The 15,617-nt window shown below is 54.9% G+C and overlaps 1 protein-coding gene across 3 annotated transcripts; it reads left to right on the top strand.

The window, feature by feature from the left end:
- The first annotated feature begins 1,806 nt into the window (after positions 1–1,806).
- CARD19 (caspase recruitment domain family member 19) lies at positions 1,807–15,413 on the top strand. 3 transcript variants are annotated; one of them, XM_040449584.1, is made up of 6 exons: positions 1,807–2,018; positions 11,354–11,496; positions 13,167–13,320; positions 14,378–14,437; positions 14,622–14,693; positions 15,144–15,413. In XM_040449584.1, exons 1-6 carry the CDS (start codon positions 2,012–2,014, stop codon positions 15,257–15,259), a joined length of 552 nt encoding a protein of 183 aa, XP_040305518.1. In that variant the 5' UTR covers positions 1,807–2,011; the 3' UTR covers positions 15,260–15,413. The 3 variants fall into 3 exon arrangements, with proteins under 3 accessions (XP_040305518.1, XP_040305521.1, XP_040305520.1); XM_040449587.1 differs by lacking the exon at positions 14,622–14,693; XM_040449586.1 differs by lacking the exon at positions 14,378–14,437 and having other exon boundaries at positions 1,809–2,018.
- The last annotated feature ends 204 nt before the right edge of the window (positions 15,414–15,617 follow it).

Below are 15,617 nucleotides of genomic sequence, written 5' to 3'. Positions count from 1 at the left end.
ACAGAATCTGAAACAGGCTCCAGGCTCTGAGCTGTCAGCACACAGCCTGACGTGGGGTCGAACTCACGGACCATGAGATCATGCCCTGAGCCGAAGTCGGACGCTTAACCGACCGAGCCACCCAGGCGCCCCTGTCCTTCCTTTTTAAGCCTGAACCCACTGTCTGGACACAGCATATATACTAACCCGTTCCTCCGCTCACGCACACTGGCTGGCTTCTGCCTCTTGGCTACCGTGAATAATGCTGCTCTGAACAGGAGTGTGCACACGTCTCTTGGAGACCCTACTGTTAATTCTTTCGTGTGTACAGAGGCTGTTTTCAAACATATCAGTCAGAGATCACCAGGCCCTCGTCTGAGCGCATAACCTCAAATACTGGGCCCTGGCTGCCTGGCCTGCGAAACTCTGCATGACGCCCCGGTCACCTCCCGACCTCACTGCTATTGCAGAGTCCAGTCCAGCCGCCCAGACTGTCTCTCAAGCCTAGAAAGGTGGTCTGTGCTTGGGCTCCTGCATGATACTGTTCCCCAGCCATCGTGTGGAGTTCTGCCTCCCTTTGGCCGGGCGTCTGCTTGGATGTCTGGTGCATTCCGTGTATAACTGCCAGGTAACCAGTTACCCTGAAACACAGTGGTTCAAAAACAATCGTCATTATCACCTGTTACTACAGCTCTGTTTCACGTGAGGTTTGTCAGGGTGGCTCTGGCTCTCTGTTGAGGTTGGGGCTGTGGTCTCACCTGACGGCTGGACAGGCGGGGATCCATCCCTCGTCACTGTCCAGGTACTGCCCCCTTTTGGCTGATCCCTCCTGGCTACTGGACGCCCACCGGCCTTTATCCCGGGCTTGTCCTTGTTCCTCCTACAGACTGACCTGCGTGACCTCAGGTAAGTCACTTCCTCTCTCAGAGCCTCAGTTTTCTCATTCGGGCCTGGGGCGCTGTGGCGCGGGGCGGGGCAGCCTACTGCGCCCAGCTTGGCTGAGCCACCTACTCCCGGGCGGGGCCATCTCGGGGGCGGGGCCATCTCGGGGGCGGGGCCTCTAGGGGGCGGAGCCTAGACAGGGCGGAGCCAGTGGGCGGGAGTCGGCAGTAGGGGAAGGTGCGTCAGGGCTGGGGGCGGGGCTGGAGGGGGGGCTCAGAGTCCTAGTCGTCGCCGGAAGGGGCGGGGCCATGGGGGGGCGGAGTTTGGAACCCTGGGACAGGACGGCGGGACGGGACTTATTGAGGGGCGGAGCTAAGGGCTTGTGAGGACCCTGTACCCTATGCGGGTTGGAAACTCGAGACTTCAGAAGGCCCCTAGGTGGCGGGGCCGGGCTCAGTGAGGGGCATGGCTCAGGGCTGTAGAAGCGACCTAACAGACGTCAGCAAGGGTGGGGCTCAGTGGAGTCGGAGCTTAGAGCCCTCGCGTAGGCGAAGACGCCTGCGGCGCCCGGGATGGAAGGACCTCAGCGAGGGGTGGGGCCAAGAACTCTTGCCAGAGCCGTAGGTGCCGCCAGAGGGGGAGGTGTTCAAGTGGGGGCGGGGCTTAGGGCCTTCGCGGCAAGGCTACGGGTCTAGGGGCGGAGCATAACGTCCGGAGGAGGCGGGGCTCGAGTGGGGAGCGGGGCTCGAGTGGGGAGCGGGGCTTTGGGTCCTCGCGGCGCCGCAGCTGCCGCTGGGGGCGGAGCATAACGGGAAGGGGGCGGCCCAGTGGGGGCGGGGCCTATAACTTCTACGGGTTCCGTAGGTGTCTCGGGTGGAGGCGGGGCTCGAGCGGGGGCAGGGCTTGGGACGCTCGCGGCGCCGCCGCTGCCTCTGTGGGCGGAGCATAACGGGAAAGGGCCGGCTCAGTGGGGACGACTTGCGACTGTGGCGGCGACACCGCCGAGACCGGGGCGAGGCCTGCCGGGAGGCGGGCCTGCCGGGAAGGGGCGGAGCGAGTGGGACCGGGCGGGCGGCGGACAGACGACCTGACGGGTGGACGGCGGCAAGTGGACGGGCTGGGCCCGGCCGGGCGCGCGCCGTGCGTCGCCATGACAGGTGAGAGCGGGCCGGGCGGGTGTCCAGCCTGCCAGCCCCGGACCGGCGCGCGGCCGCGGTGACCCCCCGGTGCTGCCCCGGCGGCAGCTCCTCGCGGCAGCGGCCAGTGACCTTGGTCCGTGACCGCCTTTCTGTGGGCGGGACAACGACCGGCCGGGGGCGGTGGTCGGAGCCTGGAGGGGCCGTGGGCGAGGGGCTGGGGTGATGCTGCGGCCTGACAGGGGGAGGCGAAGGTGAAAAGGGCACCAGCAGTCTTCGCGGGGGTCATCCTGGCCACCTGACACCCGTGTATAGTACCGGTGGGACTCTTGTTTGGGGTCAGGCCCAGGAGAACTGGGGACACAGACTCAGCCAGCACCCCTGGGCTTTGTGCTGCGTGCAGGGCGGCCCTGCCCCCTCCAGATTCTCCCAGAGTGGGGTCTGAAGTGCAGCCAAACCCCCAGAGCCTGTGTGGACTGCAGAACCCACCTCCCTCCTGGTCCCAGCTGAGCAGGGTCACCTTGTTGTGTGGAACTTCCACTGATGGAGAGACCTGGTGATGGAGATGGGTTGGCCAGGGATCTCATGACAGCATGGTCAGGGAATGTTCTTGCTCCCCAGGGCCCCACTTTTCCAACCTCCGGGGTGGCAGAGGGCTCAGGGAGGCTCCCAAGGGTCCTGTTCTCTTCCCGGTGCTCACTGGAGTCCCACAAATAGGATTTCATGGGCTGGTACCTGGTGTCTTCTGGGACACCAGTGTCCCAGCGTAGGTCAGAAGAGACCCCAGCTGCACCCTCTTCGCCTGTCATCTCCCAGAACCCTTCTCATTTGTGGCTGCTTTTTTGAGAGCCTGCTGTGCCCTTGGCCCTGTGTCAGGTGTAGAAGGACATGTAGGATATTGTCTCTATGTGGATGAGGAAATAAAGGCTCAGGTTGGACAGGTGCCAAGCACCAGGCTACCTGGGTGGTCAGGGGCAGAACTAGACCTGTGCCCTGCCCAGGCCCCTCAAGGTCCCGTGGGAGCCTCTCCACAGCCCCTTTCTCGCAGCCAAGTCTGAGCGCTGAGCCTCTAGAGATCCCTCCTGTCACAGCTCCTCATTTTTGGGGCAGGAAGCTGAGGCCCAGAGAGTGCGGGCAGCTTTGCCAGGCTGCAGGGATGAAATCCTTGGCTCGTTGTTCCTGTGCCATGACTGGGGGGGGTCTGCCTTGTGCTGGTTCTGGGGCCTTCATGACAAGTTGCAGGGTGAGCATTTGGACCCGGTATGTCTGCACGGGGCCAATGCTGGCCAGGTGTCACTGCAGCTGTTACTGTTCTGTGGACCCAGGTGTGCTGGGGAGTGAGCCCTCTCAGGGCCACACCTGAGGCCGGGTGCAGAGCCCCAAACAGGAGGGGATTCTGAGCGGGTCAGGGACTGCAGTGGGGAGGGAGCCATGAAACTCAGGGAGGCCTCTTGAGGGGAGGATGGTGAGCTGAGTACAGGTTAGCCAGGGGGAAGCCAAGGGACAGGGTTCTCATCCTTTGGCAGGTGTCCCAGGCAGCATGGTGCCACGGCAGGGGCGGGGGGCGGCTGCTGTGCAGGACAGCTCAGGAACCTGGGGTGAAGGCACCTGGGGTAGCTCCCACAGGGCCTTGAGTGCCACGCAGGGGTAAGGGGTTGGGGGGTCTGTGGTTTTGGCACCAGCTGAGCAAGTAGGTGGGGGAGGTGGGGCTTGGCAGAAGTTGCTGGCAGAGTCGGGTGGGTTTGTGCCAGAACATTCGACTCCATCCTGCAAGAGCTTTCTGGGGCTGTTACTTAGGACCCGGGACCAAAGTTTCCTGTGCATTTTCCTTCCTGGGTGTGGCCATCTGGGTGTGGTTTTCCTGCAAGGCTTCCAGCCACCACAGAAAGCTTCAGCCCCAGGCTGTGTAGGCCCTGTGCCGGGTGACTCATGCTTGCTGCGGTGGAGACTCCACCTAGCTAGGGCTGCAGCCGGAGGACCGCCAGTGTGCTGGCCGTGGTCCACTGACAGAACTCTTTAGTGAGCGCCTGCTGTATGCCTGCCCTGTGCACGAGTGCACACGTTGTAGAGGCAGTGCTGGGCAGAATAGCCTGGGGTCAGGATGCACTAATTGCACAGTTAATTAGTATGTTAATTAGGCGAGTGGGAAGTCTTGGATGTCAAGAGGCAGTGGCTTCACACAGCCACAAAGCTTTGGATGCCACAAAGCTGTGCCTGGCTCCATCCTCCATCTTCACTCTCTAGTGGCTGAGGTCTTGGGCAGGTCCCTCATCTATTCCCATCTGGAAATGGGGGCGATGGTCTTGCTAGAGCCACAGAGCTGATGGGGCGTTGAAGATGATCTGCACGCAAAGAGCCTGTAGAGTGCCCGGTCACGGGGCACACGCCATCAGCCGGATCAGAGGGGCTACGAGAGGTGACGCCAGGTGACCGGGAAAGTCCTGCCCATGTGGCCGTGGCAGATCTTTTGGTGTCCCTGGGGGTGACTTCCTCACCATGGTGGAGCTGCTGGCGAGTGCGTCTGCCAGGTAGACTTTCAGGACCTGGGAGGATCCAGAAGTTAGAAATTCATATTTTTGAGGGAAAAGACCAGCCAGGAGGAGGTGGCAGCGGGAGAGAGAGGTGAGGAGGACAGATGGTGTGTTGAGTAGGCCCCATGGCGGAAATCTAGGAGGGGCCCTTCTTGTTCCCACATGATGACCCCATTTGAAAATATCAACTTTATTGAGGTAGTATTTACTCACAACAAATGCATTTATTCTTCTTAAACATTTTTTAAGTTTATTTATTTATTTTGAGGGGGGGGGAGGGGCAGAGAGAGAGGGAGAGACCATCCTAAGCAGGCTCTGTGCTGTCATCACAGAGCCAGGCATGGGGCTCCATCCCACAAACCGTGAGATCCTGACCTAAGATCAAGAGTCAGTTGCTTAACCGACTGAGCAACCCAGGTGCCCCGAAATGCACCTATTTTTTAAAAATGCTTTAATTTTTGGGGCGCCTGGGTGGCGCAGTCGGTTAAGCGTCCGACTTCAGCCAGGTCACGATCTCGCGGTCCCTGAGTTCGAGCCCCGCGTCAGGCTCTGGGCTGATGGCTCGGAGCCTGGAGCCTGTTTCCGATTCTGTGTCTCCCTCTCTCTCTGCCCCTCCCCAATTCATGCTCTGTCTCTCTGTGTCCCAAAAATAAATAAAAACGGAGAAAAAAAAAATTAAAAAAAATGCTTTAATTTTTATTTTAGAGAAAGAGTGCGCACACATAAGTAGGGGAGGGGCAGAGAGAGAGGGAGACACAGAATCTGAAGCAAGTTCCAGGCTCTGAGCTGTCAGCCCAGAGCCTGACTCAGGGATTGAACCCACAAACAGTGCAATCATGATCTGAGCCGAAGTCAGATGCTCAACTGAGCCACCCAGGTGCCCCAAACATCCGATTCTTGATTTCAGTTCAGGTCATGATCCCAGGGTTGTAGGATCAAGCCCCACGTAGGACTCCACGCTGGGCATGGAACTTGGTTAAGATTCTCTCTCTCCCTCTGCCCCTCCCTCCCACATGCATAGGCTTGTGCTTTATCTCAAAAAATAAGCATTAAAAAAAACGAGTCTGTATGAATTTTAGAATGAAAAACAAGAAACATCATTGGAGTTTGGATAGGAATTGCGTGGACTCCATAGATCACTTTGGGAAGTATTGTCATCTTCACGACATTAAATCTTCTAATCCATATCAACAGAGGGTATATTAATTTGTATCTTTTGAATTTCTTTCAGGGATGTTTTGAAGTTTTCAGTGTACAAGTCTTTTACCTTCTTGGTTGAATTTATTCCTAAGTATTTTATTAGTTTTGATGACATTGTAAGTAGAATTGTTTTCTTATTTTCTTTTTTGGATTGTTGATTATTAGTGTATAGAGATGCAACTAGTTGTTGTGTATTGATTTTGTATCTTGCAGCTTTGCTGAATTTGTTGATTGATTTTAACCTTTTTAGAGTTTTCTAGATAGAAGATCATGCCATCTGCAAAAAGAGATCATTTTACTTATTCCTTTTTTTTTTAATTTTTTTAAATGTTTTTATTTACTTTTGAAGGAGAAAGAACGAGACAGAGCATGAGTGGGGGAGGAGCAGAGAGAGAGGGAGACACAGAATCAGAAGCAGGCTCCAGGCTCTAAGCTGTCAGCACAGAGCCCGACGCGGGGCTTGAACCCACAAACTGTGAGATCATGATCTGAGCCGAAGCCAGACACTCAACCGACTGAGCCACCCAGGCGCCCCCCCGCTTTTTTTTTTTTTTTTATTTTTTCTTTTTTTTTTAAAAAATTTTTTTTTTTTTTTTTTTGTCTAATTGCTCTGGCTAGAACTTCCAGTAATGCATTGAAAAGAAGTAGTGAGGGTGGGCCTCTTGCTTGGTTTCTGATCTTAGGGGAAAAGCTGTCAGACTTTTACCATTAAGCATGATATTTGCTGAGTGTTTTTCATATGTGACTTTCATCTTCTTGAGGAAATTTTCTTCTAAATTTATTGAATGCTTTTTTCCTTTAATCAAGAAGGAATATTGCATTTGTCAAACGCCTTTCTGCATCATTTGAGATGACCGTGATCGTGTGTGTGTGTGTTTCTTCATTCTATTAACATAATGTATTACATTGATGGATTATCTTATGTTGAACCACCCTTGCATTCTGGTGTATAATCCCTTTAATATGCTGCTGAATTCAGTTTACTAGTATTTTGTTGAAGATTTTGGCATCTGTGTTTATAAGTGATATTGGTCTGCAATTTTCTTGTAGTTATCTGTGACTGGTTTTGGTAACAGGGTAATGCTGGCCTCATGGAATGAGTTAGGAAGTGTTCTCTCCTCTGTGTTTTTTGGAAGAATTGTAGAAGTTTTGGTATTTAAATGTTGGGTAGAATTCACCAGTGGAGCCATCTGGTCCTGAGCTTTTATTTGTTAGGACAGTTTTGATTACTAATTGAATCTCCTTACTAGTTAGAGGTCCATTGAGATTTTCTCTGTGTTCATGTTTTGGTTATGGTAGATTGTGTGTTTTTAGGGATTTGTCCACTTCATCTAGTTTGTCCAATTTGTTGGCTTACACATTTTCAAAGTATTCTTTTATAATCCTTTTTATTTTTGTAAAATTGGTAGTTCATTTCCTACTTTTATTTCTGATGTTAGTAATTTGAGTCTTTTTTCTTTGTAAGTCTAGCTAACAGTTTTGTCAATTTGTTGATCTTTCCAAAGAACCAAGTTTTGTTTTGGTTTTGTTTTTTCTATTTCCCATGTCAGTTATCTTTGCTGTAATCTTTATTATTTCCTCCCCTTCTGCTATTTTGAGTCTAGTTTGCTCTGCCCTTCCTACTTCCTTAAGGTGTAACATTAGGTTGTTGATTTGAAATCTTTCTTCTGGTGTAAAGTGTGCATTTACAGCCTAAATGTCATCTTCCAAACGGTTTTCATGGCATCCCTTACATGTTGGTGTGTTGTATTTTTATTTTCAGTTGTCTCAAGGTACTTGCTAATTTCCCTTGTGATTTCTTCTTTGATCCATTGTTTCATTTTCACATAAAAGTGAATTTTCTAGTTTTCCTTCTGTTACTGATTTTTGGCTTTATTCCATGTGATCAGAAAGACCCTTGGTATGATTTCAGCCTTTTTAAAGATATTAAGACTTGTTTTGTAGCCACATTTGTTTTATGGTCTGTCCTGGAGGATGTTCTATGTGTGCTTGAGAAGAATGTACAGGTCCACCTTGGAGCTATTGTGAGTTCGGTCCCAGACCACCACAGTAAAGCAAATATTGCAACCAAGTGAGTCCAGTTAAAAAAAAAAAAAAAAATTAAACAGTGAGCCCAGTATATTTCTTGGTTTCCCAGCACATATAAAAGTTATGTTTACATTATGCTGTACTCTATCAAGTGCACAGTAGCATTATGTCTTAAAAACAATGTGTATACCTTAATTAAAAATATTTTATTGGTAAAAAATGCTACCAATTATCTGAGTTTTCAGCAACTCATAATCACTGATCACAGATCACCATAACAATTGTAATAATAATGAGAAGGTTTGAAATACGGTTTGAAGAATGAAAAATTTGAATTGCAAGAATTATCAGAACGTGACACAGAGACCCAAGTGAGTCGATGCTGGTGGAAAAGTGGCTCCAGTGGACTTGCTCAGAGCAGGCTCGGCACAGACCCTGTGGATACTTTCGCGGTATCTGCAAAGTGCGGTAAAGGGAGGCGCACCTGTGTTTTCTGCTGCTGTTGGGTGACTGCGGTCCGGGTGTGTTGGCCCTCGTTGGTTATCATGTGGCTCACACCCTCCGTTCCCTTACTGGTCATCTGTGTGGTGGTTCTGGCTATTACTAAGAGCGCGGTACTGGGGCACCTGGGTGGCTCAGGCAGTCAAGCGTCCGACTTCAGCTCAGGTCGTGATCTCACAGCTCGTGAGTTCGAGCCCCGCGTCGGGCTCTGTGCTGATAGCTCAGAGCCTGGAGCCTGCTTTGGATTCTGGGTCTCCCTCTCCCTCTGCCCCTCCCCCACTCACGCTCTGTCTCTCTCTCTCTCTCTCTCAAGAATAAACATTAAAAAAATAATAAAAGTGTGGCACTGAAATCTCCAACTGATACTATTTTTCATTATTACTAAATCTTTACTATTATCTGGGGGCTCTGATACCTGGCTCACATGCTTATTAGATCTTCTTGGTGAATTGACTCTATTATTAACGTTGATGTACTTCTTGGTCTTTTGTATCAGTTTTTGATGCAAAGTCAATCTTGGCTTCTATTCGCAGAGCCACCCTGCTCTCTTTGAGTTGCTGTTTGCAGCGACACCTTTCCCTTCTTTTCACTTTCGGCCCATGTGTGTCTTTGGATCTGAGTCTTTTGGAGACAGCTCATAGTTGAATCATATGTTTTTAATCCTCAGAGGACAAACAACTCTGTTTCTCCTCTGCTCCTACACGCAGCACTCATACCTCTGAGGACTCCTGGCACTTCTGGTCACCAGGTATGCGGTTCCTCACCTCCATCAAGCAGCCCCCTGACACCAGCTGGGGGTGTCACAGTTCACCTCCCGACGCTGTCTCCCTGGGGATGGCCTCAGTTCCCACTTGTGAAGAGCTCAGTCCTGTACACCGTCCCCGCTGTAGACCCCAGTCACAAGGCTTCTCACTGACTGGCTATAAACCGAGGGTCCTGTGACCCCCTTTTTTGGTTCAGTCATTTGCTACAGCTCACAGAATCTGGGAGAACACTTTCCATACCAGTGCTGACTTATCACAGAAGGATACAAGTGAACATCCACACGCACAGGGTGCTTAGAGCAAAGAACTCGGGAAGGGGCCCAGAGCCTCTGTGTCTCTGCCGGGCCAGCCGCCCCAGCGCCTCCATGCGCTCGGCAACCTGGAAGCTCGTCCAACTCCATCCTCTCGGGGTTTTATGCAGGTTTTATTACATAGGCGTCATTGATTCAATGATTGGCCATTGGTGATGGATTCGGCCTCCAGCCCCTCTCCCCTCTAAGCCTCATGTGGTTGGCTCCACTGGCAACCAGTCCCATCTCGTGGTTATTTAGGGGCTTTAGAAGAGTCACCTCGTGCACACGGCCAGATGAGGTTGAAGGGGGCTCGTTAGGAACAAAAGACACCTTCATCTTCATGGCTCATCTCTTAGGACATTCCAGGGGGTTCAGGAGCCCTGTGCCAATATGTATTTCTTATTAGAAATCACAATATCAAAGTTCCATTTTGCCAATCTGCATCTGTTAATCTGTTTACATTTTTTTTTTAATGTTTATTTACTTTTGAGACAGAGAGACAGAGCATGAGCATGGAAGGAGCAGGGAGAGAGGGAGACACAGAATCAGAAGCGGGCTCCAGCCTCTGAGCTGTCAGCCCAGAGCCTGACGTGGGGCTCGAACTCACAAGCCATGAGATACTGACCTGAGCTGAAGTCAGAGGCTTAACCGACTGAGCCACCCAGGTGCCCCTGTTTACGTTTATTTTTTTGAGAGCTTTTATTTTATAAGTAATCTCTACACCCAATGTGGGGCTCGAACTCATGATCCCGCGATCAAGAGTTGCATGCTCTGCTGACTGAGCCAGATAGGCACTCCTTAATCTGTTTACATTTAAAGTAATAACTTCAATCACTGGGGTGCCTGGGTGGCCCCATTGGTAAGCCTCGACTTTAGCTCAGGTCATCATCCCACGGTGATTTCAGGCCCTGTGTCCACCTTTGTGCTGACAGCTCAGAGCCTGGAACCTGCTTCGGATTCTGTGTCTCTCTCTTTGTCTCTGCCCCTCCCCCTGCTCATTCTCTCTCTCTCACTCTCAGAAGTAAATATTAAAAAAAAATAATAATAAACTAATTACTGCGATTACTGATAATGAATCGCTTGTTTTCTACATTTTTGCTGTTTGTTTTCTGTAGGTCTTGTAGCTTTTTGTCCTTTATCCATTACTACCTTCTTTCATGTTTAGTTGATTTTCTGTAATAACATTTTTTATTTCCTTTTGTGGATATTCCATGGATATTTTCTTTGTGGCTACCATGAGAGTTCCACATAACATCCTAAAGTTATAACCATCTAATGTGAATTGATGTCAACTTAATTCCAGTCACACACAAAAACTCTCCTCCTTTGCAGCTCTGCCCTCACCCAGCCCCCGTGTCCACCAGCAAGTGGGACAGGCTGGCACCAGTGGGGGTGGGGGGGATGCACCTGGTCACGTAGTGGATGCTCTGGGATTCAGCACCCTTCCTTGGGGATCCTGTGCCTCCCACCAACCACTGACCCGCCCCTGGGCTTTAAAGGCCTGTCATTCTAAAGAACATTCTTAATGGGAAAAAGGCATGGCAGTGATGCCAGGACCCTGGCTGGGCACACCGATCTGCTTTGTGGCAGTCTCACAAGGCCGGGCAAGCTCACGTGTCCCGTGGCCATGCCAGCACGGGCCACCCAGCCCTGCGCCCCTGTCCCTGTGGGAACAGCAGCCGTGGGAGCTGCAGGATCGGGCCTTCTCCAGGCTGCTGTGTCCCTGCAGCAGGCCCTGGGGGGGGGGGGGGGGGACCCAGGGACAGCGGACTCGGCCTGAGTTTATCTCCTGCTGTAAGCTCTCAGGCGTAGAAGAGAAGAGCTGGAGTCTGTGGTCCCACACACTAGTGCGCCCCATCTCTGGCAGGGGGGTGGCAGGACACGGGGGTTCCGGGCTGTGCATAGCCTGCGCGGGTGGGACGGCTTACAGCTGATGTGCCGCCCGGGGGCCTGGGGGCCACGCCGAGGGTGGCATGTGGGCCCCGTTGCCGCTCCTCGGCCGTGCGGGCTCATGCCCTCCGTGCTCTCTGCTGTTTCAGAGCAGACCTACTGTGACCGCCTGGTCCAGGACACACCTTTCCTGATGGGCCACGGACGCCTCAGTGAGCAGCAGGTGGACAGGATCATCCTCCAGCTGAACCGCTACTACCCCCAGATCCTCAGCAACAATGATGCAGAGAAGGTGCTGGGGTGGGGGGAGGCGGGGGGGCGGCACATCTCTCCCTCCCTGTCCCTCCCTCCCTGGGCTGGGAGAAAGCGGGTGGGGGGTGGGGGGGTGGAGAAGGACAGTGGAGGTGAAAGCCTGACTCCTGGCAGTGACGTTGGGCCCGGAACACCGGCTCCTTGAGCCTCAGTCTCTCCCTGTATCCTCGGGGCCTGCCAGCCCTCCAGAGCCGCTGGAAGCATCACAGGAGACAGGACAGTGCGCCACTGCATGTGACAAGCCTGGGAGGGGAGAGGGGGCGGGGGCGCTGGCCGGGCTCACCCCAATGCCGCAGGGCTCCGCACCCCGCCTCTTCCAAAGGTTCAAAAGTGGACACCGAGGGAGGTGGGTGCGCCTCGCCTGAGCCGCCCTTTCCCTGACTCCCCCTCAGGGCCAGGGCTTTGGGGTGTGGGGCCCCCTCCAGCCGAGTGGCTGAGTGAGCCCCACTCTGGGGGCTGCGGAGCTGCCTACAGGGCTTGGGGCCTCTCCTGGGCACAGTGAGGCTGACCCCCAACACAGCTGGAAGGCTCATGGGCCCTGCCGCTGCTCAGATGCTCAGGTTGTGAAAGTCTACAGCAAAGGAAAAGTACGGGTGGAATTCATACCTTATTATTGTAATTAAAAGTCTAATACGCGTTTATTATATAAATATTTGAGAAGTCACAGACGTTTATACAAGAAGAAGGAGAGTCCTGCATGCGCATTGCCACGCTATTCTGCTCCTTGGTTTCTCTGGCTCCCACCATCCACTTGCAGTTTCTGTTACACTCTGGTTCTGAGTGGAACGGTATGCTGCCACCAGGTGGCAGCACCAGGCCACAGCCTCCAGGTCCTGCATCAATGCCACCTGCCGGCTCACTGACCTTTAGAACCATACATTTCTCCATGAACTCATCAGAAGATTCTGGGTTATTTTGTTTTGTTTTCCTGCTTAGCCCTCCGTTTTTAAATTCCTTGAGTCACATTCCTGTTGACTATAAACTACTAGAAGTTATTACTTATGACATCACCTCCTTGATTCCTTGTAGCCTTTTTACAAGTGAAGAAACAGAGTCCCAAGGTGTAAAATGACCTGCCAAAGTCACATGGCAAACCATCAGCTTTTAACAGTTGGAACAATGTCACCACTGTCTTTCTTTTTTTTTAATTTTTTTTTTCAATGTTTATTTTATTTTTGGGACAGAGAGAGACAGAGCATGAACGGGGGAGGGGCAGAGAGAGAGGGAGACACAGAATCAGAAACAGGCTCCAGGCTCTGAGCCATCAGCCCAGAGCCCGACGCGGGGCTCGAACTCACGGACCGCGAGATCGCGACCTGGCTGAAGTCGGACGCCCAACCGACTGCGCCACCCAGGCGCCCCACCACTGTCTTTCTTGATGACCTGTCCTGGCCTCCACAGGGGGGGACTCCACAGGGAGGACCAGTGGCTGTGCTGTGACCACAGCACCGGCTTGGGCGCCACGTGGGTGGGCCGTGGCCCTGGTGGCACTTGATGCCTCCTCTGGGTGCTCTGTGCTGCCGCCCTCGCCGCACCCCGGGCAGGGGCCCCTCTGATGCAGAAGCTGGAGCCCAGGGCAGAGCCAGAGCCCCCAGCCTCCTGGCCTTGCCCCTCCAGCCTGACCTTTCCACGCACCCGTTCCACCCCCAGTTCCGGAATCCCAAGGCGTCCCTGCGAGTGCGGCTCTGTGACCTGCTGGGCCACCTACAGCGGAGCGGCGAGCGGGACTGCCAGGAGTTCTACCGGGCCCTGTACATCCACGCGCAGCCCCTGCACAGCCGCCTGCCCAGCCGGCTGGCCCTGCGTAAGTGTGCCCCCCGCGCCCCCAGACAGAAGCAAGCGGTCGGATGTGGACACTGCCGCATCTCGCATGCCTGCTGTTACACAGGAGGAGGCGTCTGGCGGGTGTGGCTCTGCCCTCCCTCCAGCCTGGTGCCCTGGGGCCTGTCCCCTGCGGGCTGGGGGCCCACTCACGGCTGTGCCGGCCTTGAGTATCTGTGCCCCCGTGGCAGCAACTGTGGTCGTGCCCACAACTGAGGGTGCCCTGGCCAGGGGCGGGGGGATCCCCGTAATGTGGGCGTTTCTGTAGAACAATGTCAGGCACGGTGGCTGGTCTGAGGCATGCGCGCTTTGGTTTCAAGGGTTTTGCCCGAGAGCTCAAGAGGCACGTGAGTCCCAGGGGACCCTCTGAGCTGCACGTGGGGTTGGAGGAGACACAGGCGGGGATGGCAGTCCAGGCCTGAGACCTCTGTGCCCTGGTCCCCTGGAGGAGGGGCCTGTGTCCCTCGATCTTCTGATGGGAAGCCGGAGGCCTGAGGGACAGGGTGGCTCACCCTGACTGCTCAGCTGGGACCCCGGGGCAGGTGTCCCTGACCTGAGGATGAGCTCTGGTCCAGGACCCGTGTGTCACACCAGCCACTGGGGGGCCCCACAGTCTGGCTGGGCATCAAGCACCTTCCTGGCTCCTGGGCCACCAGCAGGTGGCCGGTTGGGGAGGTCTGGGAGAGAGTGTGCCCTGCTCTCGTATGGACAGCACCAGACTTGAGACGCTACGCTCGGTGCCTGCCTCCGCACGGAGCGATGCCCCCTACCCATGGCCCTCGGGGTCTCAGGATGTGGACAGAAGGAGATCCAAAACTCAGGGTTCTGTGACGCTGATCCCACGGTTCCCTCCCTGGTGCTCATTCTGCCACGCCTGGCCCAGAAGGCTGGGTGGGTGTGTGTACAGCCTGGTCCGGCAGCCTAGGGGTTCCGGGGGTGGAGGGAAGGAGCCTGAGCAGCCCCTTGGTTTCCTGCAGGCGGGGCGACCACCCTCCTCTGGCCGGCCCACAACTAACCGAGCCCTGTGATTTTGTTTCCAGAGAACTCAGATTGCACAGAGCTAGACTCCGGCACCGTGGGCCGCGAGCTCAGTGACAGGGGTAACGGCCTCCCACGTCCCCCACCCTGTCCCCCACCCAGGGCTCCGTCTCTGCCTCAGGGTCTTCTCCTTTCCGAGTCAGGCTCGGTCCTGCCTTCCCATTGACTGGGCCCCAGGGTGCTCGCTGGGGCGCCCGCCGTCCGGGCTCAGGCGGCCATGTGCCCACATGCCCCCTTTCTCCCCAGGACCCGTGGCCTTCCTGGCCTGCCTCGGCCTGGCCGCGGGGCTGGCGCTCCTCGTCTACTGCTGCCCTCCAGGTGGGTGCCGCCTGCCAGGCCCAAGCACCGAGCCACCTGGCCTCCCCGTGCCTCAATTTCCTAGCCTGTGTGGTGGGACGGCAGCGGGGCCCAGTTTGCAGGCACAGGAAGAAGAGGGAGTATGGGGGCTCCACCACCCCCAGGGGGCGGAGGGTGACAGCCCCTGGCGGGAGGCAGGGTGCAGCCGGGGCTCTGGGGGCCCCTGTCCTGTGTGGGGCCCGGAGTAGGGTGCCCACCTCTGGCCCCCGTGTCACAGCCCTGGCAAACGGACGGGGGCCCGCAGCCCAGCATGGCAGCTGCCGTCCCTGGCCGGCCACACCGGGCCTGTCACAGTTGTGGACGGGGAGCCAGTGCCGCACAGGCCCGCTTGGCAGGGACGCCCCGCGCCGCTTGGCTGTGGGGCTGCGCAGGCACGTCGGTGGCAGTGTCTGAGACCACCTTGTCTTCCAGACCCCAAGGTGCTGCCGGGGACCCGGCGTGTCCTGGGCTTCTCCCCCATCATCGTCGACAGGCACGTCAGCCGCTTCCTGCTGGCCTTCCTCACAGATGACCTGGGAGCGCTCTGATGACCCTGCCCCCACCAAAGAACCCCGCCTGCCTGCCGAGGGGGCCCCACTTTTCTAAATGTTTATTTTTCACTATTTATACTTTTTTAAGAAAGTTACCTTCGCCTGACAAAGGTGCTCAACATTAAATGTGGGAGTCTTGTCGCTTCCTTTGGGAATGTTTTCTGGATGATTCTGACCTGAGACCCTGTGGTGTCTTGGCTGGCGGGGCTGACTCTGAGGGCTCTCAGTGTCCCACACTCAGCCCCCACTGCCCCTCAGCACCCACCCCCAACGTCCCCCCACCTCACCGTCTCCCCAGAAGGTCCCTCCTCTCTTTCCCCTGCTCCCTCCCACCGTGCCTCTCCAGCGCCCACAC

The sequence above is a fragment of the Herpailurus yagouaroundi genome, unplaced genomic scaffold, assembly GCF_014898765.1.
Source record: "Herpailurus yagouaroundi ecotype Mexico unplaced genomic scaffold, PumYag 199, whole genome shotgun sequence".
NCBI classification, from domain to species: domain Eukaryota; kingdom Metazoa; phylum Chordata; class Mammalia; order Carnivora; family Felidae; genus Herpailurus; species Herpailurus yagouaroundi.
Note: the sequence above shows the minus strand (reverse complement) of the source record. Positions and strands in the feature narration are given on the sequence as shown.